This window comes from Silurus aristotelis, assembly GCF_946808225.1.
Source record: "Silurus aristotelis genome assembly, chromosome: 10".
NCBI lineage: Eukaryota > Metazoa > Chordata > Actinopteri > Siluriformes > Siluridae > Silurus > Silurus aristotelis.
The window spans coordinates 14,574,603-14,602,597 of NC_139583.1; the positions used below are offsets into that span (position 1 = coordinate 14,574,603).

At 36.5% G+C, this 27,995-nt stretch overlaps 3 protein-coding genes across 8 annotated transcripts; 1 reads left to right on the forward strand and 2 right to left on the reverse strand.

Annotated features, from left to right (window-relative positions):
* The first annotated feature begins 4,610 nt into the window (after positions 1 to 4,610).
* On the forward strand, positions 4,611 to 10,046 carry arpin (actin related protein 2/3 complex inhibitor). The gene is made up of 6 exons (XM_083551587.1): positions 4,611 to 4,813; positions 4,919 to 4,994; positions 5,405 to 5,537; positions 8,278 to 8,484; positions 8,590 to 8,753; positions 9,859 to 10,046. The coding sequence occupies exons 1-6, from the start codon at positions 4,722 to 4,724 to the stop codon at positions 9,865 to 9,867; spliced, it is 681 nt and encodes a 226-aa protein (XP_083407713.1). The 5' UTR covers positions 4,611 to 4,721; the 3' UTR covers positions 9,868 to 10,046.
* A 601-nt stretch (positions 10,047 to 10,647) lies between these two features.
* On the reverse strand, positions 10,648 to 20,570 carry anpeplb (alanyl (membrane) aminopeptidase-like b). Of its 5 annotated transcripts, none has more exons than XM_083551575.1 (21): positions 20,167 to 20,570; positions 19,398 to 20,029; positions 18,570 to 18,709; positions 18,213 to 18,358; positions 17,824 to 17,944; positions 17,583 to 17,737; positions 17,356 to 17,469; positions 17,046 to 17,189; positions 16,875 to 16,940; positions 16,670 to 16,735; positions 15,832 to 15,965; positions 14,415 to 14,494; positions 14,072 to 14,205; positions 13,901 to 13,956; positions 13,581 to 13,728; positions 13,400 to 13,488; positions 13,217 to 13,321; positions 12,144 to 12,311; positions 11,923 to 12,063; positions 11,602 to 11,683; positions 10,648 to 11,474 (listed from the first exon to the last, which is right to left on the reverse strand). In XM_083551575.1, exons 2-21 carry the CDS (start codon positions 19,988 to 19,990, stop codon positions 11,316 to 11,318), a joined length of 2,841 nt encoding a protein of 946 aa, XP_083407701.1. In that variant the 5' UTR covers positions 19,991 to 20,029; positions 20,167 to 20,570; the 3' UTR covers positions 10,648 to 11,315. The 5 variants fall into 5 exon arrangements, with proteins under 5 accessions (XP_083407701.1, XP_083407698.1, XP_083407699.1 ...); XM_083551572.1 differs by having other exon boundaries at positions 14,415 to 14,497; positions 20,167 to 20,538; XM_083551573.1 differs by having other exon boundaries at positions 14,415 to 14,497; positions 20,339 to 20,478.
* A 3,025-nt stretch (positions 20,571 to 23,595) lies between these two features.
* LOC310731746 (uncharacterized protein) lies at positions 23,596 to 27,421 on the reverse strand. Of its 2 annotated transcripts, none has more exons than XM_083551581.1 (3): positions 27,046 to 27,198; positions 25,439 to 26,624; positions 23,596 to 24,283 (listed from the first exon to the last, which is right to left on the reverse strand). In XM_083551581.1, coding segments are annotated over exons 1-3 (1,209 nt in total). In that variant the 5' UTR covers positions 27,068 to 27,198; the 3' UTR covers positions 23,596 to 24,282. The 2 variants fall into 2 exon arrangements, with proteins under 2 accessions (XP_083407707.1, XP_083407708.1); XM_083551582.1 differs by lacking the exon at positions 23,596 to 24,283 and adding an exon at positions 27,305 to 27,421 and having other exon boundaries at positions 24,312 to 26,624; positions 27,046 to 27,199.
* Between the last annotated feature and the right edge of the window lie 574 nt (positions 27,422 to 27,995).

A 27,995-nucleotide genomic window follows, 5' to 3' on the forward strand; every position in this document is an offset into this window, starting at 1 on the left:
AAACACCTTTAACTGAAGGTTATAACAATGACAAAAGAATATATATTTTCTAGTTTGGCTGTCATTTTTAATGCACCCTTTTCTACATCTGGAACTCTTTTCCTTTCGAGAAATACAAATGAATCTTTCAACCCACACAGCCTGCTTCCAAGTTTTTAGGATGTACATAATATCGCTGGTGAAGTAAATTTAAAACTGGTACTAATAATTATAATCCGAGTGTTTAAAACAATAAATCATATTGCACATTTACAAAAAGCACATGTTGTTTTTCTTACTTGCTGTCAAAATGTATAAGTATTTAATATAATTGTATTATAATTTGGGATAAATAATCTGCATTTCTTTCATAATAATGCTATGTAATAAAAATGTTAAACAAACTTTTTGGATCGAATGGAAATTGCAGTGGTTTACAAACTACAGGTTTGAATAAATCCTCATAGGTATTGAGGTTTGGTTAATACTTGGGTCTCCATTACTAAATGTTTAACATTCAAACCGCATAAATGGAGCTTTGACCATGTCTCAGTGTTCATTTTAAAGATAAATATGTTTAGTTTTCAACCTTTTCTTGGTTCACTACTGCTTGGTAGATAGATCTATTTTTTATTTCATTGCACAGGATACAAAGAAATGAACTTTTAATCCTTATGGTACATAAAAATAAAAATATAAAAGTTTTAAAAATGTAAACATGTGATCCATTAAAGTATTAAGGTATTGAACATTTGAAGTCTTTATACAGTTTGTGGTTGGAAAGAAATAAAAACAAGTCTGTGATGTGTGCTGCAAATAGTCTAAGCATTTACAGGTTGTGTTTTTTGGTGTTTAGTTCTCTAATGGCTCCGGGGTAAAAACTGTTCCTGAATCTGTTTGTGTGTGAAGCATCTACCAGAGGGTAAAAGGTCAAACAAATGGTGTCCAGAGTGGGTTGGGACTTTCAGGATGTTGTTTGCTCTGTTGTAGCAGCGAGAGCTGAATGGTTCTTCCAGGAAGGGTAATAAGCAGCCAATGATTTTTTGGAAGGTGTTGATAATCCTCTGAAGGGTTTGTTTATTTCTGCTGCAAAGCAACTGGTCTACCATACAATTATACAGTATGTCAGAACATTAAATACAGCAGTGATATTAAAACAAAAGCAGATCTTCTTATAAGTTGTTTTTCTTGAGAATCCTCAGGAAGTAGAGTCGCTTTTGTGGTTTTTGTTGTTTGTAGTGTTTGTTGTCCATGTGAGATCATTAGCAATGTTTGTACCCAAGAACCTGAAAGTGGTGATCTTTTCCACACAGTCCCCATTGATGTAAATCGGATCAGGAACAGTGCTATACTTACAAAAGTCTATGATAAAGTTCTTGTTTTTGAAACAGTGAAAACAATGACCAATCACATTTGTGTCATCGGCAAACTTGATGTTAGGTTGTGTTGATGCACAGTCCTGAATGTAAAGGGCAAAAATGATAGGACTCAGCGCACACCCTTGTGGGGTGCCAGTGCTGATCTTAAGTGTGGAGGACAGGTAGTGGCCTGGTCTAACAGACTGTTGGCGATCTGTTAGAAAGTCCTTAATCCAGTGGCACATGGGTAGGGAATATCCAAGATTATTAAGTATTAAAGGCAGAGCTGAAGTCTAGTAAAAGCATCCTTACATAGTTCCCCTGACGTTCAAGGTGACTTAGTGCAGTGTAAAGAGCAATGTCATCTTCTGTTGATCATATTTGCTTTGTAGGCAAACTGATGAGGGTCAAAACAGGGTGGGAGACTAGTTTTATTGTGCTGTAGAACCAGCCTTTTGCACTTCTTAGTGACTGGAGGGAGTGCCACTTGGCCGTGGTCACTTATTTTATTAATCCTGGGCAGTTTTGCAATTCTTGTTTACTGTTTGCATTTTACACAAAGTTTTTTGCCAAAAATAAAAACTCAACAGTGACCTGTCTATAAACAATGTCCACTTTTGCTGCCTGAAAAAACTGTGGTGAGGTTAAACATATTAGCTATCTTATTATTTGTCAATAAACTCTGTGGTGCCATGCAATTATTCTTACACTCAAGTCACACTTCACACTGTTATTTAAGTAACAATACATGACAAGATGAGGTGTTATAGATAGATAATCCACAGTGTTTTTTCTTCTTCCTCTTTTGAAATTTCTGCCTTGAAATGAGACAAAAAAAACCTAGCTTTTAATGTAATTGAGAGATCAGAAAATGCAAAAAGTGCTGAGTCAAGTTTCCCTGAAAAGAATTTAAAGTATTGATGTTCACCTTGCAAGTTCCTGTAAATGAGCTGTATTAGAACAAACAGCCTTTTAGAACGAGCACATAAATATAAAAGTGTGATTTGCCAATTTCTGACCACACAGATAAAAAAAAATCAACTGCACTAATGGTATAAAATAACTTATTAGTATGATTTAGACAAATAATTAATTCTGTCACTTTTATAGAAAGGCAGCAAATCCACTCTATTGGCTTTGTATTGCATTCTTTTTCTTATTCTTATGCCATTTGAGAATATCAAACATGCTGAAAATGTTTTGTGTACTTTGCTTGCCAATTGCATAATACTATAATTTACTCTTGCTTAAAATAGAAAAATGTGGCCCAGCTCTGGTGGAAATTGAACATTGATGACAAACTAAAAGACATAAAATTGAAATGGGCATTAACAAAATTAACTGATCTACACTTATAATGCATTTAAACATTAATGTCCTATAACAAAGTGCTGCTTAATTCTATGACTGGTAATTGGAAACTGTAAAATATCTAACTCTTCACATATACCGAGAATGCTTTTAAAAGTAATAGTAATAGTTTATTTTTATCAATTAAAAATGGAAATGAACAGAAAAGAATCCAAATCAAATCAATATTTGGTGTGAATACACTTTGTGCACTTGCACAAAATCTGAGATTTTGTATGATCAAGCGTTAGGCAGATGATTAACTAGATATACCTAAGTCAAGTCAAGTTTGTTTCTATAGCGCTTTTCACAACAGACATTGTCTCAAAGCTGCTTTTAAAGCTACAGTTAAGGTGAACAGTGTATATTTATCCCTGATGATCAGCCATGGTGACTATGTCAAGGAAAAAATCCCTTAGATGACATGAGGAAGAAACCTTGAGAGGAACCAGACTCAAAAGAGGAACCCATCCTCATTTGGGTGATATCAAGAGTGTGATTATAGTCTTTAAACAATACAGAACACTGGAGAGAGAGAACTAACATGAGCACTGGAATGTAAGAATATAAGTAATTTCCTTCCTACAGTCTTTTACAGTCATTTAATATTTATAGAAATAGGAGCTACTGAGCAACTTATAAAATAGCTCAACATTTGCGATCATCACAGATCCAACACCAGCTTCTCCATGCCAGAGCCTTTACACACTCAAGGAGGTCCAGTGTTCAAACTCCACATGAAGCAGATTAATATCATATGTAGGTTGGACACAGTCATTCACTTTAACAGAAACTGGTGGCTTAGATGCTTAAAGCTGGGCGAGGAACAGCTCAGCTGCTAATGTGAGGATGAGGTAGAGAGTTTCCTAGTGTATATATTGTAGCAGATGAAAGGCACACCCTGCTTACTTCACTTTGACATCAGAAGACATCCAACAGTGCTATCAGCAAATAAATAGCAGAAACCAGAGGGACCCAGGTACACCCTATTGTCTGAAGAAATCTGGCCAGTATTTATGGAAGAATTGAGGCCAGAAAGCCATACCTCCTGACGTAGAAACAAGTCTAAGCGACTCAACTATGCATCAAAACATAGGAACTGAGGTGCAGAAAAATAGCAGGTGCTCTGGACTGATATCGAGCGTGTCTGCAGGGTTAGGGTTCTCCTTTTCAACAGTGAAGCATGGTGGAGGTTGGAATAAAGGCTAATGTAATTAGGCACTTTCTTCAACGTAGAGAAGAACATGGACTCCTAGCAAAAAATAGATTTGGCCACCATGGAGCTCTGACCATTGAGTCTGTCTGGAATTACATAAAGAGGCAGAAGAATTGGAGTTTTCGGTTTACTTTGCCTTACTTTTTCAGGAACATGACAAGCTGCATTGTGTAATCATACATAGTATGAAATAGTTAAACGAATGATGTGTTTTTCCTTATGTAAATTGGTCAAGCCCGTTTTGCACTTTGCCATATCACATTTATGGGAAATTATTATTTTTAATCACCATCACCCCTTTTATTCCTTTCATAACAGCATTACTGTGGCACTCGTGCAAGCTGCACGGCAAATCACAGGTTTGTATTAAAGCGTTTGTTCTAACAAAGCTTCTATTATATACCTTTATAGAGAAAGACTCAAATATGATCCCACTGTAATAGTCTGTGTTTTTTCTTTATGGCAGGGACGTTTGTGATTTCCTGTTTCTCGATGGTTTATAGCTGCTATGAGGTGATAACTATAAACTACAAAACGCACGCGTTTTCATTTATCATTAAGAAAATTAGTAATCGCTGGCAAGTCTCTCTGCTATGTTTTAATTTTAACCTAAAACTATATTATATAATTTTGTAAGGATTCAAACCAGTGACTGTACACAGACATGCTTAGACGTTCCGTAATCCAAATACACCTCCTCGTCTCTTCCTGAACGTTGTCGCTTCCTGATGACGTAAAACAAGGAAGGAACAATAAGGAATTTTTTTACTTGTTTGGTCAAGTTTATTATTTTCTAACCTTTACGCTAATCCTGCAAAATGAGTCGAATATATGACAACGCAGCGTTACAGAATAAACCTGTTCATAACGAGAAACTGTCTTCTTTATGGGAGCCATCTGTCTATCAGAGGTAAGGAAGTGTTCGTTTGGCACAAGTTTTGGGGAGCAAGCAGACTGAATCACTTGCTCAACACAAAAACAACGCGAGTATAAGTTTGACTGATGTTCGTTTCAGTGGCCCTGGAGTTATTTTAGAGGGGACATTTGTTGATGTGTCTCGCCATGCTCTGATCGACAACACCAATAAAAAGGTAACTCAGACGCGGAGCAGACTGTGACGTCACGTCTTTGACATGTTGGGGACCTTTAATAAAAACGTCAATTCATTTACTTTTTCAAAATGGACATAAGGCATGCTATAAAACGTAGTGACGTCAGACTTGCTTTTTTTTTTTTTTTTTTTATCACCACCCTTTGTCGTATTTTAAATGTACAGTGTAGACATAGGAGTTTGGTCATCAGTGACAGGGACAGGATTGGAAGAGCCAGAGCCTTTTGGAAAATTGAGTATGGGCCTTAAAAAAAAAGACTTTCACATCACAGTCTTGTTCGTTTTAAGTACTTTTTGTTGCCGGGTATAAAATATACAGGGTCCACAAAATGTTTGTTATTTTATTATTGCAATGTGTTCTAGTGCAAACACTGCTTGATTGCCTTGTAGGTGCGATATAACATTTTGTACGTCAAGCCAAGTCGAATCCACTGCAGACAATATGACTACAAGGGCAATGAGATAGAGCCCAACTTCAGTGACACCAGGAAAGTCAACACAGGCTATCTTATGTCATCTTACAGTAAGTACTTATATTGCAGCTGATGATTACTGTGAAATCCCTGTAACTGCCTAACCTTTGTACTTAATATATGATAGATTAGTATGTAATACTAACAAATAAACAGCCAAGATACTGATATATTAAATAATAATTAAAAAAAACACTGCTACCACAATAGCATGCAACCAATAACATGCAAGGAGGCAGATTAACTATGCTAACTTGTCCATAGGTGTGACTAAGTGTGTGATTTTGTGAATGCATATTGCCAGGCAATAAACAAAATCTCCCACCTTGCGGCTAGTGTTACTGGAACCGGCTCCAGAGCCACTGTTATACTGACCAGAGGACAGTGCTTACAGCAGATGCATGAATAAATGCAGTATACCCTTTTCCAAGTGTAATGAGAACACCTCTACATTCAGGCAATTATCCAAATCAGCCAATCATGTGGCAGCAGCAGAGTGTCTGCAGATACAGGTTAAGCATGTCAGGTCTTCTTCTTCTTTCGGCTTCTTTTTGGCTTCCGCTACTCTTTCCCATAACTTCATGGTGTGACTGAGCAACTTTATTCCAGGGAAGTTACTGCAGGTCTGCACATCTCGCTTATTTTTAAAGATCGTTACCAGCAAACTCCATCTCAATTCCTGTGGCATCCTCTCACCTTTCACAATCTTGTTAAACAATCTGGGTAAAAACTCCACTGCCATCTCACCTAAATATCTCCATGCGTCTGCTGGTATGTCATCTGGTCCTACCTACTTTCCACTCTTCACCCTCTTAATAGCTAATACCTTACTAATCCTAGCCACTTTCTGCTTCACCATCTCCATATCACCCAACCTTCTCTCTCTCTCTCATTTTCCTAATTCATCAGCTGCTCAAAATCCTCCCTCCATCTTCTCAACACACTCTCCTCACTAGTCCACACATTTCCATCTCCATCCTTTATTTCTATAACTTGCAGCACATCAGCTCGGTCCCTCTGCCTGGCCAATCAGTACAAATCCTTTTCTCCTTCCTTAGTGTCCAATTTTGCATACAGCTCCTCATATGCATTTTCCTTCGCTTTTGCCACATCCCTCTTTACCTGCTGCTGATCTCCTTGTACTCCTGCCTACTTTTCTCATCACTGTCGATCCCAATTCTGTTTTGCCAACCTCTTTCTCCTTATGCTTTCCTGCACTTCCTCATTCCACCACCACGTCTCTTTGTCTTCTATTCTTTTTCCAGATGTCACACCAAGTACCTTCCTAGCTGTCTCCCTGATCACTTCTGCAGTAGTTGCCCAATCATCCAGCACCTCTTCACCACCACTAAGCACATGTCTGACCTCTTCCCTGAACCTCATACTACAGTTTTCCTCCTTCAGTCTCCACCACCATCTTTTTTCAGTCTTCTTTTTTCAGTCTTCACTCTCCTTCTCTTCTTTACCTCCGAAGCTATCCTACAGCCCACCATCTGATGCTTTCTGATAACATTTATCATCACCCCTTTAACTTCCAGCTACACATTCATCACATCAGAAACTGTCTTCACCTCCACTACACTCTTACTGAACTCATCCTCCAGAATCACCCCTACACCATTTCTCTTTCCAGCCACACCATGATAGAACAGTTTAAACCCACCTCCAATGTTCCTGGCCTTACTTCCTTTCCACTTGGTCTCCTGAACACACAACATATCTACCTTTCTCCTTTCCATTATATCAGCTAACTCTCTTCTTTACCAGTCATAGTACCAACATTTAAAGTACCAACCCAAACCTCCACTCTTCTCCACTTCTCCTTTCCCTGCTGTCTCTGTAGACGTCTTCCTCCTCTCCTTTTCTTTTTCGGCTAACAGTAGCCCAATTTCCCCTGGTACCCTGTTGGCTAACAATACCTGTGGCGGTCGTTGGTAACCCGGGCTTCGACTGATCCGGTATGAAATTCTCTTTCGTGATCCGCACATTTGATTTGGCACATGTTTTACGCTGGATGCCCTTCCTAACACAACCCTCCCTATTTATCTGGGCTTGGGACTGGCACTAAGAGTGCACTTAAGAGAGTCTTATGCAACTATAATGGCTGGGTTAGGCATGTCAGGTAATGTTAACACTAAACACCAGAATAGAAGACTGGGACCTCTGAGAGTGTGACTGTGGCATGGTTGTTTGTGCCAGACAGTGGATGTTTTTTGTTTATTATGCCATTCAGTGTAGCCTGTTGTGGCTGAAAATCACAGGAGACCAGCAGTTTTGGAAATACTCAAACCAGCCCATCTGGCTCCAACAGCTGTGACAAGTAAAAAGCTACTGAGATTCTATTTTCCCCCATTGTGTTGTTTGAAGTGAATATTAATTGAAGCTCATGGTTTTATGTATTAAGCTGCTGTCAAGTGATTGGTTGATTAGAAAATGTTCCTATTAAAATAGCTGGTGAATAAATAGCATTTTCTTAGCAGTCTATATGATTCTCAGTTTTCAGTTGGCCAACACTTTAAGGCAGACATATAACCTCACGTTTAGATTTATTATAAACAGATACTGGAATGCAAAATTTTTTTTTTCATTTGTAAATTGTCTAAAAGAGATTCCAACATTCCATCCTATTTTTTCAAAAAGGAAATCCCATTAGTTCCAGATGTGTCTGCAGAAGTGACTTGGTTCCACATTAAGAGCAGCTCTTCATACCAAGAAAATTATTCAGTTCTTATCAGGCCGATATACATTTGAACACTTGATTTTGTGTATAATCATGCATTTATTACACAGAACTGGAGGCTAAAGGTGAATCAGATCGTCTTACTGAAGAGCATTTGAAGGGCATAGTGAACAAAAAAGAATTACTTAGTATTACACAAAAGCATTGTCCCAGCCAGGCCTTTGCATTCTGGATTTTGGAGACTGAACTGGAGAAGACAGAACTGGAGATAGGACAGGATATCCGCTTGAAGACTAAAGGAGATGGTCCCTTTATCTGTGAGTTTTACCATGGCAGTTTGTTACAGTACCTGTGGGAATATATAGCTAGATTTGGATGCATATAAACCTATCAATGCATTATTTCTTTTTGTGTGTTTCAAGTCTCTTTTGCAAAGTTGGATGCCGGCACAGTGACAAAGTGCAATTTTGCAGGAGATGAAGCAGCTGGGGGATCATGGACAGACAAAATAATGGCAAACAAAGGAGATGCACAATGTAAAGCAAAGCCAGCCAAACTTGGTGAAGGGGCTGAGGAGGACGAGTGGGTAAGATAGTGACTACTCAGACTATTAATCCCGGTGATGCCTTATGTAGCCGGCCATATTTCCGGCTGTGTTTACCAGTAGAATTGTATAATTAACTAAAGATATCTATAATTGGGGTGTAACGGTACACAATTTTTTTTGGTACAGATGTGTACTGAATGCAATCCTTTTTACATGCGGAACAAAGTTACAATCTGACTTCCCTCAGAAACGTATTAAATGGAGGACCGCAAGTTTGTTTAGTCTCTGCTTTTTTAAATTATTATTATTAAACTTGAAAACATACAAAACAGTGCAAGGGTTATAAAAAAAGAAAATAGTTAGCGCAGTGTTACTGTGGCTACTCACTCTGTACCCGAAATAAGATTTGTTTTGCACACACACACACACACACACACACAAACATCTGTTTTTCAGAAATGGGGTCTAAAAATTTTAACTACTTAAATTATTTCATTTATTTAATTGTATATAATCTATTACATTTGTCGTATTTTTATTGATTACTCAATTGAATTAATATAATAAAAAGGCCTATTGCATAATTTGATTTATTCTATTTGATTTTTTATAAAATATTATTTTATATATTAGTTAACCAAGCAGGCATTTTATTTCAAATTGTTTAAAAAATGTAAACTGTTGATGTTCACAAATGTTACAAATAATAGTTTTTATTAATTAAAAAAAAAGCATTTTTATGTTTTGCATTTCTTCCCCATAACCGTACCAAAATCGTACCAAACCGTGACTTAAAAACTGAGGTACATACTGAACCCTGAATTTTGTGTACCGTTACACTCCTAATATATATATGTATGTATGTGTGTGTGTGTGTGTGTGTGTGTGTGTGTGTGTGTGTGTGTGTGTGTGTGTGTGTGTGTGTGTGTGTGTGTGTAGAAAGAATAGCACTAAGCATAATTGAAAATCATGTTGTACTGTCATGCTAAATTTAATATTTGTCACAACAATGTTGTTTCTTTAGTGTTTTAGATGCAAATATATAGAATGTGCTGCCATAACTTACTGTAAATTCAAAATTTCCCTGATATAAATAAGTTTGTGTCTACATTTTGTGTCACATTTGGCTGTATCCATTTTGCAGGAGGACTGAGCAATATACAGAATAGAGAATGGTGAAACATTGAAGACAGAATGACGAAACATTGTGAAGAGCATTTTCTTACCCAGACATACTTTATACTATCCACAAAGATATACTTTATACCATAAATTTTTTTATGCATTATCTTTTTTTATGTTCTGTACTAATAAATGGCATTTATTTAATAATTGAGATTTTGTGTCTGTGTGCTGGGTTTTCTAATTCTCGGATTATGTAAAATGTTATGATTTTATTAATTATACAAATGTACAGTGATTAAAAATATGAGGCTATTTTGAACATAATTGAAGAATATGTTTAACTGCAAAAATTATTAAATGCAAAAAGGTTTCAGTTGTTTAAATTGCATGCTATGAGTACAAGTAAAAAGATTTGTAGTTGTTTTAGTGGTGTTTTTTTAGCTACAGTCCACCAGTTCTTTTCTGGAATGTGATCGTGACTAACTAGAATTTTTTTGGGCTGTGAAGCATTCTTGGCACATTTGTTTGTTTTGCTGAAGTGTGTTAAGTGCCGAAGCAATGATAGGATTTTATTTGGAAAAACATCTGGGTAGTGTTGGCGTCTTTCTTCAATTAACAGAGAGAAGACAACTGGCACAATTGACATAGCATTATACCCACAAAGGTCAAGTTTATGGTAAGTGAACCTGATAAAATGGCTGATATATGCACATAAAGGCCATGTGGATCCAATATATTGATTATACATAAATACATACATACTATTAACCAAATAGAAAATCCTTTTTAAGAAAATAAAAATAATCCAAAAGTTTTATAATTTAATTGGCATTCAGAAACAGACAGATTTAAGGCAAGGAGTATATTCATTTATACTAGTTACCATACTTACAAAATATACTGTTGAGTAAATAAATATATTTATTTAAAATGCTCAATATTCCTAAGTAAGTAACATACCTTGTTACTTCGTCTGTATAAATTTTTTTTATTTGCAGTACTACACATGAATGAAGCCATAAAGTCTACAAAATTTCTAGGTTAATGTTAAGACTAATATGTATTTTATATTTAATTTGGTGCCAATTAGACAAAAACTGGCACCAGTATTATTTAAATACCTATACAATTGCACTGTACTATGCAATTTTACAATTATTTTCAAAGCAATGTGCTGATATTAAAATTATCTCAGATAATCTCCTATTAACTATGTTAAAAAAGAAGAGGATAGATTGCATAGTTACATAATTCTTCTTTTTTTTAAATCAGATAGTCCTTGGGGGAGAAAAATGCATGTGTTTTTTTATGTTCCGATTCAAAATGCTCAGATCTTCTTATGAAACAGGCTTTTCTTGTGGAAAAAACTATTGTGAAACACAGGATGTTGTCTCTTTAACCGCACCATTACTCTACATCTGTTTCTCATTGCCCAGGCTGTACAATGCATACTGAGTTGTGCAAACCTGTGAATGCTCAGTGAATCTGTGTCTGTTCTATAAACCAGTTCAGCACAGTCTGTTTAGTCTCTTTCACCCATTTAATGTTGGCTTCAGTTCTCTCAATTGCCTGATCAAGAGCTCGTGTAGTTGGCCCAAGGCCATCTTCATCAAGTTTATTTCGGAACTGCTTCAGCTAGACAAAGACAATAAGAGAAGTGTGAGTGAAATCATGAGTTCTGAGGTGGAACTACTGAATAGAAAGTATCAATAGCATTGAAGTAATCTAATGCCACCCTGTTTGGTAACTTTTAATATATCACCTGTTGGAGCTCAAAGTCTGTAGAAAACCTCTCGGTCACATCATCAATTATCCCACCAACAGATATTATCCCACCTCCATACCTGTTTAAGGAAATGAGTGTTAGCCAGGTGGATAATTGTATTACCTAGTAACTAAGGGAACAAACTTTAAAAACGCTGAGCACTCACTAACTGCTGAACTTAACCTTCGATCCCTGAATTGCTTGCAATCTTGATAGCTTTGTAGCTCTTATTACTTTACAGTATGGCTTATAAAATAGAAATGAGAAATGGTCAAACTCTACAAGTTTGTACACAGGAATTTAGGGTTTCCAACTCACAAATGACTTATGTAGGTCCATTGGGCCCGAATGAAATCCCAGGCAAGAGCTTGTCCAGCTACATTTCTGGCAATGTAGTTTATGGTAGACACTGCATCCATTTTTCTTATCTTGTTGGGGTCTAGAGTGTACTCAAGGTATCTGGGTTGGGAAGAATGGCATTATTAGTGTTGAATATGTGTAGCCAAAGAAACTAGAGCATTGTGTTGCAAAATGCTTACCTGTTTAAGAGCCAAATTATTTTGGTGCAGGAGAGTGCATATCTCAGGACATCTTGTTCTGTTGCAAGTGTAGCTTCTTCATATTTTTTCCATGCAAAATCCCAGTCATCCTCATTTCCAGCTGCTATGGCATTGCAGTAGATGGTGGGCTTTAAGTGAGCTGGAATCCTTAACAAGAGAAATATTGTTAAGATATTATTTACAAATATCTTCGCTTATTGTCTCATACAGTGCATCCAAAAAGTGTTCAAAGACCCTAATGTTTTCATATTTTATGTTGCAGCCTTATACTAAAATGCTTTTAATTTGTTTAACATGAATCTACACTGTAATGACAGCATATGGTATAACGCTAAAACAAACAAACAAAAAAAATGATTTGTGATTATTATTAAGAAGGAAAAAACAGAAATATCATATTCATATTCAGACCTTTTTCTGTAACACTTTAAAGTTGCTCAGCTATGTCCCCTTTCCCTGAATTATTTTAGAGGTTTCTACATTTTGATTGGAGTCTAGCCGTGGCATATTCAAATGATTGGACATAATTTGGAAAGTGCCTCTTTATAGGGTCTAAGACCGGAAAATGAAATCATAGCTAAAACCAATGAGCTGACTGCACAGCTCAGAAACAGGAATGTGTTGAGACAAAGATCTGGGAAAAGCTACAAAAATATTCAGCTGCACTGAAGGTTCCCAAAACACAGCAACCTCTACAATTCTTGAATGGAAGGACTTTTTTCATCGGGTCTTTGCAGCTGAAGTAGAGTTGTGGCTGTGTTCTGAGTTCTTTTTTACTAAGACCCTCCACACATGGTTGGTCAGTTTGGGGTCTAAATATTTTTCATTTGAATAATTTTGCCTTTCATTTCATTTGAATCACCAAACATGGTTTGCTTTGCCATTATGGGGTATGGAGGGTAGATTTGAAAAAAAAAAAAAAAAAAAGTTAAAATACTTTCTAAATCCACTGTATATTAATATATTAGCTTAATACATTTAATGTGAGTTCAGAATATAGTAAGCCAAAACATACATGATAATGTTGTTCAGTAAATGTAAAATTCACCTACCGATTTGTCCCATTTTTCCACTCATTAAAAAGCTTTGTTGCCATGTCTGTGCACTCAGTAAAACCATTGCTGCATGCCAATGAAATGGCATTGATTTGGTTATACCTGCAGACAGATTAAAAAAAGATTACACAAAGCATTTAACACTTTAAGGAAACATAGATACATCAGACAGATACATACTGGTCAGTAAGGTTCCTTGGAACAGTTGCATTGTCAGTGTACTCTTGGAAGTAATTGTAAAGCGGGACAACTTGCATTCGCAGGTATTTCTGTAAACAGAGCATAGAATAAAAGACCAATAAATAGTCCCTAACTCATCTGTGAATTTACTATCTACGGGTGTACTGTACATTATACTCACCTGCATAGGGCCATAGACCTCGGAGCGATCAAACATGAGAATAAAGTAATCCAAGTTGTTTAAGGCTGACTCCCATGGAAAATACTCGGTTTCATTTATCAGATACTTGGTTGTACTTAATGCCAGTGTGACATTGATGTATTTGGCCCTTCACAAAACAAGGTAACATAAATGTAAATAAATGTGTAATGTACCTAGAGAGAGCAATGTTGATATAGGATATGTGATTGTTAAAGGTGATATACACGATGCAAAAATAATCACTTCTTTTTTAAAATCATTATACATTTCTAATCAGATAAAAATTATAATGGATTTACCTAGCAAGATTAAATGCATCGTCAATTAACTGGCCTCTGTTAATGAGTGGGATAACCTAGAAAGAAGCACATTTATACTATCAGGAGGGACTAAAATTACTGTTTCCTGTTGGTTTTGAGAACAACAGTTAGATTATCATCAGTACATAAGTAGGAAAATAACATACTCACTTCATGATTGGTCTCCAGTTGATTGATAAGTCTATTCCAGTTCTGTTCATCATAATTCACTCTGTAATAACCATTGCAGTTTAGATTGACTAGTAACCATCCATCATCAGTGACTTCATAAGCAGGCTTTCTAACTGTAGAGAAACATTTTTTTTTTTTTGTGGGCATTAGTATTAAGTCATTTTAGATGCTTTCTATAATTGTTTCCTATAACAAGAACAGATTGAATAATTCACTGACAGTTTTGGACACAGACAGACAGACAGACAGACAGACAGACAGACAGACAGACAGTCAGACAGACAGTCAGAAAGATTTAGTAAATTGAGAGAGAGAGATTTACCTGGCCCCTTATCTTTTAGTAAATCTTTCTTCTGAACAAAATCCGATTTCATATAAGTAATTGGAACCTGCCATTCAAGTCTACTGGAAAAACAGAAAAGAGTTACGCCTTAAATTCAATACAGCAGGGGCTTGTCAATTTTTCCACAAACAAAATATGTTCACACTGGCTCATAACAACGGAAGGTTACCATGGTTCTATGAATGAGTGGATTCATAGTGGATCACCACTACGGTGATTTCGTTTTGAAATTGTGCAGTATTAAAGATCATTTACTTTATTGACTATGACAGTTATTCAGTGTAAATACAGATTACTTATTGGGCAATAAAAAAAAAAAACACTCAAGTACTCAACCTCTGAGATTGTTCAAAGTTTTGATTCTGCTCTCTGCAGTCTGAGGTCACTCACTGCACTCTTTGCCAAGATGGAACTTAGGATTTAAGAATGAGAACGAACCGTTGAAAGCACACCAGTGTCTACTCAATGAATGAATATCCACAAATATTTTCACAGCTTGTGAGCCATGTTTTATGTCTCTGTAGGCTATAACTACTTATTCTTAGCCCACAGTGTAGCCCTTAGTTTAAACTTCACTGTGTGAATCGGTTCCCTATGTAACAACAACTTTGGGATGCTGCCACATTTTTTTTTTGTGATGGACAAATTATTTTCTGCATATTTTACTACATTACCCACAGTGCACTGCACATGCACTACAAGGGATATGCATTCTTTCTGCACTAAAGTAACACAAGGCAGAGTGATTAAATTTACTTTAAAAAATTTTTTTACTTTTTATATATATATATATATATATATATATATATATATATATATATATATATATATATATATATATATATATATATATATATATATATATTAGTCATTACAGGATGAATACCAGTCGATATGAAGCACTAAAACAAACAGATCTGTTATAAAGGTGTATTTAATACAGAAGATTGTTTTTTGTATTTTAGGTGGGATTGTCCTGCAAGGTGTAGCATTGCTGTCTCAGAGCTCTAAATCCTGGTTTGACCCTAAACTTGGGTAACTGTCTGTGTTCTCTATTTGTTTGCACAGTTTCCACCCCACTGTCCAAATGCATGCAGTTAGGCAGCTCAACTTTGCTCAATTTTCCTTAGGTTTAAATATGTGTGCAATGTTGTTCTATCTGGAGATACGTTACTCGACTTACACGTATTGTAAGTCGAGTAACCTTTAGTTCAACTGTTAAAGTGGATATTGAAGATAAATTAATGAATAAATAAATTAATGAATATTTATCTTAAATAATTTATAGGTTCAAATATAAAAAAAAATGCCATTTCAAATAAATATCAAATATAAATAGATATCTATATATAAATAAGTGATTTCAAATAAATATCTAATTTGTCTTGTAGCTCACCCAGGGTCCTTTCCTCTCTTTAAAAGGAACTGCTCCTGAGCAATCTCTCCGGTGGTGGTATTTATGTTGATGACTGGGTAGCCCACCTGCTCAGTCCATGTTGTCATAATGCTCTCTATTTCCTCATGTGTAACCTGATAAGGACAATACCTTATATTATACCTTATAACCTGATAAGGACAATACCTTATATTATACCTTATAACCTGATAAGGACAATACCTTATATTATACCTTATAACCTGATAAGGAAAATACCTTATATTGCATTATTAAGTGATGAGTAGGTATGTTCATATGGTATTAACATTATATGACCAAAGGCTTGTGACAATTTTGAAAATTCCACAAATTGCATGCTGGTTATTGTAGTCTTTGTATGCTGTAGCATTTCCCTTTTCTGAAACTAAGGCTTCCAATCCTATTACAGCATTGAAATGCTACCTGTGCACAACACAAAGTCCATGAAGACATAGTTAGCCAAGATTAGAGTGGAAGAACTCAAATGTCCTGCACAAAGCCCTAACCTTCAGCATGAAATGGAATGCTGAGAGCTCCTCCAGCATCCTCGCCCAACAACAGTGCCTGTTTCCATTAATGCACTTGTTGCTGAATGGGCAAATTCACACAGCCACATTTCAAAATCTAGTGGAAAGCCTTCCCAGAGAAATAGAGCTTATTATAACAAAATCTGGAATGAGATTTTCCAAAAGCACACACGCCTGATGGTCAGGTGTACACAAACATTTGGCTACAAGGTGAAATTTCATTATTTGCTATTGTGTTGTTTATTTTTTTGTATTCTTTATATGGGTGAAAGTAGCTACAGCACATTTACCTCCTTCATACACGTCCACAGGTCTTTAGTGTCAGCATTCTTGTATTTGTATCTCTCAAGGTACTTCTAAAATAATACATTTGTTATACGGTATTAAAATATACTTTGTATGTTAATTCAGGTTTTCAAAAAGCATAAAGCAAAAATATATTACTGTATCAAGTGTTCCAGACTTGTTATAACCACTGACAGACACAACACTCACCCTAAGTCCTTCAAAAAACTTTTCCTCCCCCATGTATGCTGACAACATTCTAAGCACAGCTGCACCCTATGGAGAGGAAAGAAAATCTTGCTCACCAAGTCACACATAAATCATTTCTAGTAAATGTATACACGAGCCTTTAAATTTAAATTGAAGAGACATTAAACCAGCCTTGTTGTAGGTGATGCTGTCAAAGAGTCCCAAGATTTCAGACGCTGTCTCAATTTCTGACTCGCTCAAGCTGAGAGGGTGAGAAGCGTTCAGTGAGTCTAGCTCCATAACTGGCTGGATTTCCTTCAGCACAAACATATCCCTCTAAAAAATAACAGTATATACACTGATGTAATTTCCTGTGTGGCAGCTAAAGTTAAGAAAAAAGTTCAATTAAAGCATCATTGATGCCCAGAAAAAGGAAAATTATAAATTATCTGTAAATTAAAATGTCAATGTACAATAATTTGTTCAAATTGTTAAAACATACTATGTTCCATGTAGGCTCAATGTCATCCACTCCCAGGTATGAGATGTACGTTGCAAATCCCTCACTTAGCCAAAGGTTGTTCCACCACTTCATCGTGACAAGGTTTCCAAACCACTGTATTTTCATCAATGAAAATGATTAAATTAATGCTGTCATAAAAATGTGCCATTGCCTGTACACACATAGTGTCTCATACAGAATAATTATTTAATAATGAATAAATGTACCTGATGTGCAAGCTCATGAGCTACCACAATGGCAACCCATTCTTTATCGGAAGAAGAGGACACACTTTCCTTATACAGCAGAGCTGATTCACGGTACATTGTTAAACCCCAGTTTTCCATAGCACCTGCACTAAAGTCAGGCAGGGCAACCTGATCTATAAATATAATCATATTTGCTGTAAGTGACCAGTTGCTTGCTACTTGCTTTATTACTTTTCTTAACCCATGCGTTTAATCTCACCTAGTTTGTTTAATGGGTATTTTAAGTTAAATTTCTTCTCATAAAAGCTTAGAATCTTCCCAGTGATACTCATGGCATATGTGGCATGTCCAGCAGCCACAGCCTCGGGTCGGGCCCAGATCTTTAAAAACAAAGAAAACAGATTGAAAATGATGGTCAAACTTATAGATTTTTTTTTATTGCCTGAAGTTTCAAATTCAATCTTAGTCCAACTTTTATCATATAATATAAATTATAGATGTAATATAAATATAAATGTCAGCATATAAATGTCAGACTGTATACCAGTATTTATAGACAAAATCAACAGTTTTATACTGCATTTCTAACTAAATGAATATACTCAAATTATATATATTTTTTAAGTATATTAATAAACAGTAACACACCGATATTTCCTTTTTATCATGTTCATCGTGCTCATTCATAAATTCATTTACTGTGACAGCCAAGAGATATGTTGACATGATTGGTGTTGTGGCAAATGTAGAGGCAATCCACTTATTTCCTTCTTCTTCCACATATCTTTCATTGTCTGTTGGATACAACATACAAAGCAAACTGTTGTTATCCATGTTTAAAGGCAAACTAGATTGAGGCAAACAATGTAATTAACAATGTAAATAATATAAAATAAAAAGTTATCATAGCAAGGCCAATGACATGACATCATGACATCAACCTACACAAACTGCCAACTTAAACTTATTTAGATTGTATCACAAAACCAGTTTTGTGTCTCTTACCTAATTTAGCATTGGAAATGGCTCTGGTATTAGGTCTGTGGATAATGGTAATATTAAAAACTGCTTTCATAGCTGGTTCATCAAAGCAAGGGAATACTTTTCGAGCGTCTGTGGCTTGCATCTGGCTTGCGACGAGAAATCTGTTGAAAAAGTGTCCAAAAACATAGACAGAAAATCCAAACATTTCAAAGAATCATTCCTTGTCACATTAGTTATGGGTACAATCATGTGTTATTCAGAACATTAGCTCTGCTTAAAGCATTACAGCTGAGATAACTTCCTTGGAGATAGGTGAAGAAGAAAGCTATAAAACTGGGTAGGAACAGGGTTGGGGGCTCCTTCTACAATAAACACAGTTACATAAATACTGCCATGGCCAAGAAATGGCTCTGGGTAATCTGATATTTGGAAGGGAATGTGTGAGTTTCCGTGTTCTTTTCTCTCTTTGGAGACACACATATACACACACTCACGAATGCATGATTTCCATGAATATCATGCTATAAAGAACTGCCAAAAAACTGAAATAAATTTACATAATAAAAACAGAGCCAAAATAAAGAATAAACGTTTTACACAGTGTATTCATCAAGCCCCACAGTCCTACACTGCTTCAGGAGCTCAGGTTTTTCGACTGATATATTCGATCAAACCATTACCTAAGTATTAAGCTATTTATGAGCTCAACCAGGTGTATTGGGAACAGGGAATGCAAAAACAATGTAGAACAGTGAGTCCACATAGTACTAGGCTGAGAAAGCAGTCATTTAAGCAACAAAAGCATAATACATATTAATATAGGGAAATTAAATATTTCAAAATGCTTACCTTTTCTCTTCTTTATCGTCATGACCTTTCTCTGTGTACTGGCTTGTATAAAGACCAGTCAAATCATCTAAAAGTTCCCCTTTGAATTTAGTGAAAAGTTCATAATAATCCCCATTTCCTTTTAACTGTTTTTTAAGCAGGATCTCAAAGAAATTAGAGTCATTGTGCAAAGTGTATCTCTCTATTCCTATATTTTCGCTTGTGTTTTCTTTGGTCACTATAACTGTTTCAACAGATAGATCCAGGGCATGAAGGAAGATAGTCCATGTGTCTTTCACACATTTAAACCTGACTGTTGAGTTTCCTTCAAAAAAATAATCTTGCTCAGTGGCGTTGGGCAGTCTCGTGTATAGGTGTAGTTTAAGGTTGACTTCATAGCTCTCCGGAATCAAATTTTCTGGAAGTCTCAGAGTTGGTGGAAGTCCTGTTGGAATCGGTGTAGTAGGAACCGGGCTCGGTGGACGCACTGGTCGGTTTCTTGCTATTTGCATCTGGTACAGGGTGACCATAACGATGATGCCACCAAGCGCAGAAAGTGTCAGCACCACTGTGGCAATAGCCAGAGTTTTAGAGATGTACACTCCTTTAGCCATGTCTGTCCCATGTGAGAAACTCCAACATGTGAATCCAACCTAGAGGAACCCGCAGTCTTTAATTAGACTATGAACTTTTCCGTAAATCAAGGAACTGTACACAATGGACGGCATAACAGCACCGCCTACATTGTGATTACACATTAACTAGAATAGGTAATCAAATAATCAAGTACTTTGCATATGTTTGTCAGGATTTTGTCTTCACCTCTGCCCACCACAGACCAGTCCAGAACAAGGAGGAAGAAGTAACCTTTGCTCCACAAACATGATCAAAGTATTAAAACTTGCTGGCATAAAAAAGAGCTGTATGGTTTTCTGTCTCCTTCTCTAAGTACAGGTACTAACCTATAAAGCAAGTGATGTTTACACAGGTTGCCAGTTGATTCCATCCTGCGCCCCTCTAGATTACATTCAAGTCTAAATTACGTTGCCGTCCCACTGTTTCAGACCTCACTCACCAAAGCTACATATTCTTTGTAGGTTTCCTAAAACTTTGTAACGCTCTGGTCTTTCACCAGTCCTGATCTAATGCCCATACACGAATCAAATTGTTAGCATCTGTTTCTGTAAAAAGAGTATCAAAGAAGGGGAGGGGATCGTAGCTCCTTTTCCCCTCCCTGGATTACACATTCTTAACTGCATTAGAAAAAAGCTAAGAAAAAAGTAGAAATCCAGACTGAGGCAACTATAAATTAAAACACGCTGGGTTTTGTGTTTGTGTAATTAATATTTGCCGTTTATATTTGAACTGGATGTGGCAAACAAAACTTGAGAAAACATTCATTTAAGAAAAAAGAAAAAATGAGTAATGTGTATGTCATATAGCCCTAAATGTCTAGGGATATTAAAATGATGTTAAACTGAGGTCTATAAGTTGTACAGGAACCCTTTTATATCTTTATGGTTTATGTACAAAGTTTAACCTGCAATGTACTTTGTTCATTGCCAAAACATTTCCTGGTCCTTCGTATAAACAGCTTTTTTATTCTAGGTCAAATTGGTAAATTAGTCTAAAAATGTATTTTTATTTTGGATGTGACTGACAAACCTGCCAGGTTAGAAACAGAAAAGCACTAGAGTTAAAACTAAAGTTTTGTCAAGATACATATCATGTAGACCAGATCAGAAAATACAGAGCCACTATTTCTCTATGCTGCATAACTGTATGATCACATTTAACAAATTGAATAGCAATTTAAATAGAACTTAATAGACAAACATTCTCAAATAAAAAATTTATAATTATTTAGACGTTTTATAGCTACAAAGCATATTCGGTTTTCAGATTATTGTCCAAGTTTTAACACCATTTATGTTTTGTCAGTGAAAGCTCTAATATATCTTGGATTTGTTTAATTGTCCAATACTAATTTATTGTTCATTCTGATAATGTTCACAGTTTGTACTAATGACTGGAAGGTTGTTATTTGAGGGTTTCAGAAGAGCTGTTGTAAAAGCTAGGTGAAAGATACATCAGTAATGTATCCTGGGGTCGTTGGGTGTTCTGGGTCTTTCAGCATCAGACACCCGCGCTCAGGCGACCAAGCCGGGGTTAATTAAGCCCTGGCCTGTGTCCCAGCAATGATTGCCCACAGGTCTGTCTTCTTAATCCAAAGCCACCTTGTGGCGTTCTCTGTGACTTCAGTTGCGGTTCTAATCGCCTTTCGCTTTGACTCCCAGGTGATACCTAATAGCGTGATTGCTGTTCAGAGTGAATGCCTTGCAAACCCTCTACAGTCCACCTCCAGGGACTCACAAAGACTTTGCCAGCCTTGCACTCTTCAACTACCTCTTGGTACTTTGCATGCTTCCCATCATTGTCCCTGTCCATGCGCTCTTCCTAGGGCACAGTGAGCTCCAGTGCCAGCGATATGACCCATCTCCAAAGGTTTTTCGGCAGCTGCTAACGTGTCTAGGTTCTAGGTATCCTCTTTCTAAACAAAGGGGAAGGTGTCTCGCTTTTTCCCCAGTTGTGGAGGTTTGCTGGATTTAGACATTGTAGACGGACCTGCACAAGCTGTACTAACAAGATTGTTATTGAAAAGTTTCCAACGAGCTGTTATGGATTCTAAAATAAAACCAAAGAGCTGTTGTTGTAGATTTTTAATGGGATGTATTTTTAAACATTGACTGGTCTTTTCCCAATCTTCAAATGTCCAGTTTTAGTGAGTTTGTGGCCATTGCAGCATCAGATACTTGATCTTGGCTACCAAGAGTGGAACCTGATGTGGTGAGCTCATTAGTTTAACATGCTGTACATCTGGAGATGCTTTTCTGCTCGTTTCAATTGTAAAAAGTGGTTATTTGAATCGTCACATCCTTCCAGTCAGCTCAAATGTATCTGGCCTTTTTCCTCTGATCTCGCTTACCAACAGGTTGTATGTTTTTAGGGATATAATTTATTCTGTGTAAACTCTTTATATTATAGATATAAAAATACTGGGAGTGCAACAGTTCATTAAATACTCCAAGCACCCTTTCCATACATAGACACAAGTAATCAAAAAGTGTTACTTAGACTAACATGACAGTTGCCCTTAATGGGTAATCTGGTGGTGAATGGGTGAAGTGAGAAATGTATTGAAAAACCAAGAATGAGCATAGCATGTCATGGAAACCTTGTTGCATGAAGGATATTCAAAATAAAAAAGTGCTTTTTGTATTATCACAGGTGGGCGTTTCTAGGATCCTAAGGGAACAAAAAGAAAATAGGTAAATGAAGGACAAAAAGACTCCTGGGCAAAGGGGGTGGATTTATGGCTTTGGGATTAATCAATGTTGTAGGTGTTGAATTTTTTACAAACTTCCTGATCCTTATAATCCAGCATCATCCAAGTGGGGAACTTGTTTAAGGAAAAAGAAGTAATAGATCAATAAAAATCTCAGCACAGTCACCTTTATATCCTATTAGGAATTTGTCAAATTACATGAAGAAATTTCTAGAAAAAGCTTTTAGATTTCATTTAAAAATTATTTATAAAAGAATGTCAAGACAGGCTACATTAGAAATTAGTTTATTAGAGGGACAGCAAATGTAGGACGTTTTGGAGACAAGGTGAGGGAGGCGAGATAAAGATAATTTGGACATGTGCAGAGGAGGGACATGGGGTATATCGGTAGGAGAATGCTGAGGATGGAGCCACCAGGAAGGAGAAAAAGAGGAACACCAAGGAGGAGGTTTATGGATGTGGTGAGGGAAGACATGCAGGTAGTTGGTTTGAAAGAGGCAGGGACAGGGGTGTATGGAGACGGATGATCCGCATTGGCGCCCCCTAATGGGAGAAGCCGAAAGAAAAGTAGTAGTCAAGAAGGGCTACAGGAAGATCTAAAGCACACTGATAAACCATTATTGTTCTTTTGAAACAGGTTTTGGAAACTTTGGAAAGATCTCAAAATATACAAATAAAAAAAGTAAGTTTGATACAGTGTGTAAAAATGATCTATTGTAGCAGCATTAGTAAGTAGCAATATTCCAATGATAATCAGGTTAACAGTACTTAACAGACACCTGGCAATAGTTACATTTATTATTCGGTTTAAACATTGAGAATAGAGAATCCTACATATAAAGTGTGTAGCAATAATAGTTTTAAAACTATAAGTTACAAATTAAAGTACTTTATTGGGAAATTGGAAATACTAGAGAAAATATAAGAAAAATCATATGAAAGGAAACCATGAAGTGAATTGTACTTATGTAAGCAAAAATTAGGGGTTTAAACTCCAAGTACACATAAAGCTGAAAAACAGGAAGTATTTCCAGAAAAGGAAATGGAAAATAAAGTAATTTTGAGTCAAAGCGTTAAAAGATGCTGACAAAGCGACTTTTGAGAGGATAAAAGTGGGGAAAATTTCACTTGAGGCGCACTTTCTTGCAACTGCTGGGGTGTGCCATTGTTGTTGTGAGGTGCCTTCTGAGAGCTCTGTGGAACCTGCTGACTGACTGCTATTAAAACAAGCTTGCTCCTTCCCATCCACATTTGAAGATTAAGCAGTAGTGAAGATAATGTATAGTGAGATTGGTTAAGTAAACTAATTTGCTTAATACTTGGAATTTAAATTTAAACAGTATTGGCATGAAGACTAAAGTAAACGTAATTAAACAACTCTAAACATTATTTGTTTATTCTATATATTTGTGAGAACAATTTACCATAATTTATTAATTAAATTGCGATAAATAATTTGAGCCTCAGGAACAGAGTGGCATGAGCCACCCTGTGAATGTCCACTTGGAGATGGGCTCTGAGTTCCGACAACAGTCACATATTTTAATGCCTGTTACAGTATCTGTAAGACACAGAAAAAAAACTATAAGGACACTCAAACCATTCAATTTTATTCTGGCAGTCTTTAACAATTCAATATTAAATAAACACTGAATTGCTTGATTGCCTTAAACTATAAAAAAAAATCAGTGCAAACTCAATTAGAGTAATAAGCACAAAGGAAAATGATAGTAGTTCACAACCTGAAGCTAAGAGGACCTCTACAGATAAGTATGAAGCACTACACATACAAAACTGGTTCTCTCTATTCGTAAAATATTCAATGTATGGAAAAACACTTATGTGGGGGTTACGTGTACATCAAACAAATGAAAACATTTCACATCAGTTGGTCCTTATGATCTTTGGAGGTTTTGCAAGTCTGTGCCCCACTATTCATTAAACTCATTTTGCATTAAATTTGAGAAAGAGAGATTTAACACAGCTTTGTAAACTGTAATGTTTTTGTAATGCACACTGGTCAGTCTGGTGATGGATACATTAAAAATAAATTGTTTAAATGAATACATTTTACAATAAATTGTGAGATCAACATGTTAGCTTTATCCTTTTATTGACCTGCTGCATAATCAACCATGTGAATTTTCCTATAGGGAAAGTTTAGAAGGGATTTTTTAAAATTAAAGTTAAAAAAAAAAAATAAAAAATCTGTAAAACTATTGTTTGCAAATCTTGAAAATATTTAGGCCTGTTTACATTACACTACAATCTTTTTAAACCAATGCTACACTGCTTTTCTGTTTGTATGCAGAAAGAAATTGAAATTAAAAAAAGACAATTTTCCCAGGCCTCTGTATCGAGCAAACCAGGATTTAGACCACACATTGCCTTCTATCCACCATGTTATATGATTTTGTCTCTCTCTTTTTTTTTTTTTTTTTTATTTTAACAGGGCAATCTAAATCACCAGATTAAAAATAACAATATAATTGTAACAATGTAATGTCCTCAAATCATATTTTGTTATTGACCCAAAGAATTTGGAAAACTAATGCACTGACATCTGTGCTTTATATTATCTCTTTCATTTTTATGGTGGTTATTGTACTGTGAATCAGTATACACATTTAATAAATGGTAATAAAATCAGTTTCACAAATGATTCCCGTCATCTTCGCTTCAACTTCTGTGTCTTAATTTCTGACAGTTTGTTTACCAGATCCAATTATCCAGATGCTGCAGGCAGTAACAAGACTGCTGGAGAATGGAAGTGAGCTCGTCGTAAGTCTGATCTTTCCAGTTTGGAAGGAGTCGTTCATTGTTGAGCATCTGTAGCTTGGGCGTCCCTTCTCGCAAGACCTGATATAGGCATGGCCACCTGCTCTGGATTCGGAGACGGGTCCGGCGGTCCAAAGTAATCCCCCGTACAATCTTTTTAGCCCGTAACTCTCTCAGTGCAGGCAGTTTAAGGCAAGAGAAGACCAGGCCTCGGCTAAGAGAAACATCAAGGAACTCCAGTGACAGTGATTCCAGAGTGTATGAAATGCCCAAATTCCTTAGTGGTACTAGAACATTGAGAGTAAGAGACTTGAGGTTAGGCAGCGATTTAGTCAGTGTCTGCAAGATACCTGGGCTCACCCCTTTAAAAATCCAGAAGTACTTAAGTTCCAAAATGCGCAAGTGCTGAAACTGGGCTATTAAAGCAATTGACTTGTCAGACCAATCAAAGTGCAGCCGCATCTTGGTGATTCGCGGGCAGCTCTGGGCAAATTTGGCTAGTAGGATTTGGAAATTATTGACCTGGTCCATTTTAGTGATGACATCCTGGTGTGAGCTAGAGCCTGAATGGACTCTGAGGTCCAACGGCTCAAGCAGAGTGAAGGTCCAGTTCAAATCTAAATGACTGAGGTCCCTACAGTGGACATTCTCTAACAGATGAGAAAGGAGTTCTCCCCATTTATTGCACTGGTCCCCCAAATCAAAGCTTGCTTTCAGAGTCAGCAAACTGGCCCCACGGGAGATGAGATGGTGAGTATAGTGGTGAACCCATGCCTTCCAGCGCTCAAATTCTCTGTTGGACACTAGTAGTCCTTCCTGTCCAAGACGAAATACGCCACGACGCGAATAGTCTGCAACTCTCCACAGTTTCCCAGAGCGCACCAGGCAGCTCCAGCTCGAGCACACGAGCGCAGAGTTGCACTTGTCCACCTCATTCAGAAAGGAAAGCACATGGAGCTGACACTCTACTGGCAGCAAGTTAAAGGGGAAGTAATCGTCGTCATCTTTTGGCCGCCGTCTTGCACTAGCAGGGATGAGGGGTCTCTTCCTTGGAGGCATTATGACCGACAGGAATACCATACCTCTGTTGCTCCTGTCACTGACCCATTTACACTTGTCCGCTCCTAAGACAGAAAAGATAGCACATTTCGTAGGCATACTCCCGATACATTCGTGGACAAAATTTGCAGACGTCTATATCAAGAAAGAGCAATATTTCTTTTGAGTATGGCTGACAGCTAGGCGCGAATCTAGCTAGCATATAAACAGATCAACAGTTGCTATCTAACTGATGAGAAGTTTATGCACCAAACATTGCATTGTGCACTAAAGGCAACAATCAAAACGACTTGTTAAACCTCCTGACAATGACATCGAGGTTAACACGAACTTGGTGACACCAGCATGCTGAACAGCTAGTAAAGAAGAGAAACAAACCACGGCTAGCTAACTGAGCCTCGGTTCCGAGCGCTTTCAGAATAACCCGCATATCATCTTAGGGGTCATTACACACTCATTTGCAAATCTCCTAGCAGGTTAACTTACTTTGCATGAAGCATTTAAGCATATATTAAATAGGCCGATGTTACACTGTGTGTTTCAGCGGTTTGTTTCTTGTTGCTGTTGTGAGTCTCATGACATCATCAGCGTGCTGCGCAGATCCGCCTTTAAGTGTGGACTGTTCACTGCTGTGTATTCGCTGATTGGCAAAAAGCAATAAAAACAAACACATTGATCTTTTTCCCACCTATATTTGTAAATAAACACATTATTCTTATTTGTCTATACACCTTGACAGGCTTACATAATAAAAAAAAAAAATATTCATATCCCTGTCTTTAATATCATAAGCGGCAAAAAAAAAATAAAAAATAATCGTAATTCCCAGTTTCGGATTGCGAAAGAACGTCGATCTCCGAATGGGAATTACAAACCAGGAAGTGAAATACTACACTAAATAAATAAATAAATAAATAAATAAATAAAATATATATATATATATATATATATATATATATATATATATATATAAGTAAGCAAAATCTCATCTCAAGTCCCCTGAATTTGTATTTAGTCTCATACTGAACTTCAGGTGTATTAAAAGTCTTCAACATACCATGGCAGTTGAAAAAAAAAAAAAAAAAACATGGATTACATGTATAATTGCATGAATTTACAATCATTTTTTTGTGGTTAATAAAGTACTCAAGACCTCAAAGCCCATTGTTCTACATCAGCTGTCCTTGTTTATGTAAATTGGTCAAACAAACAAACAAACAAAAACAGTACACTAAATACACCTTCACGGGTAAGACACTGCACACTAAAACTAATTTTTATTACTAATTTTTACCATTTTTTTCTCTGGGAAGAAATTTGTTTGGTATTAATGGAAATTCTAGGATAAACTCCATGTGAACGCCATCATAGAAAACGTATTAACAGATAAGCAGCAGAGACAGTAAAAATGACTCCACCCGAGGGAAGGATGAATG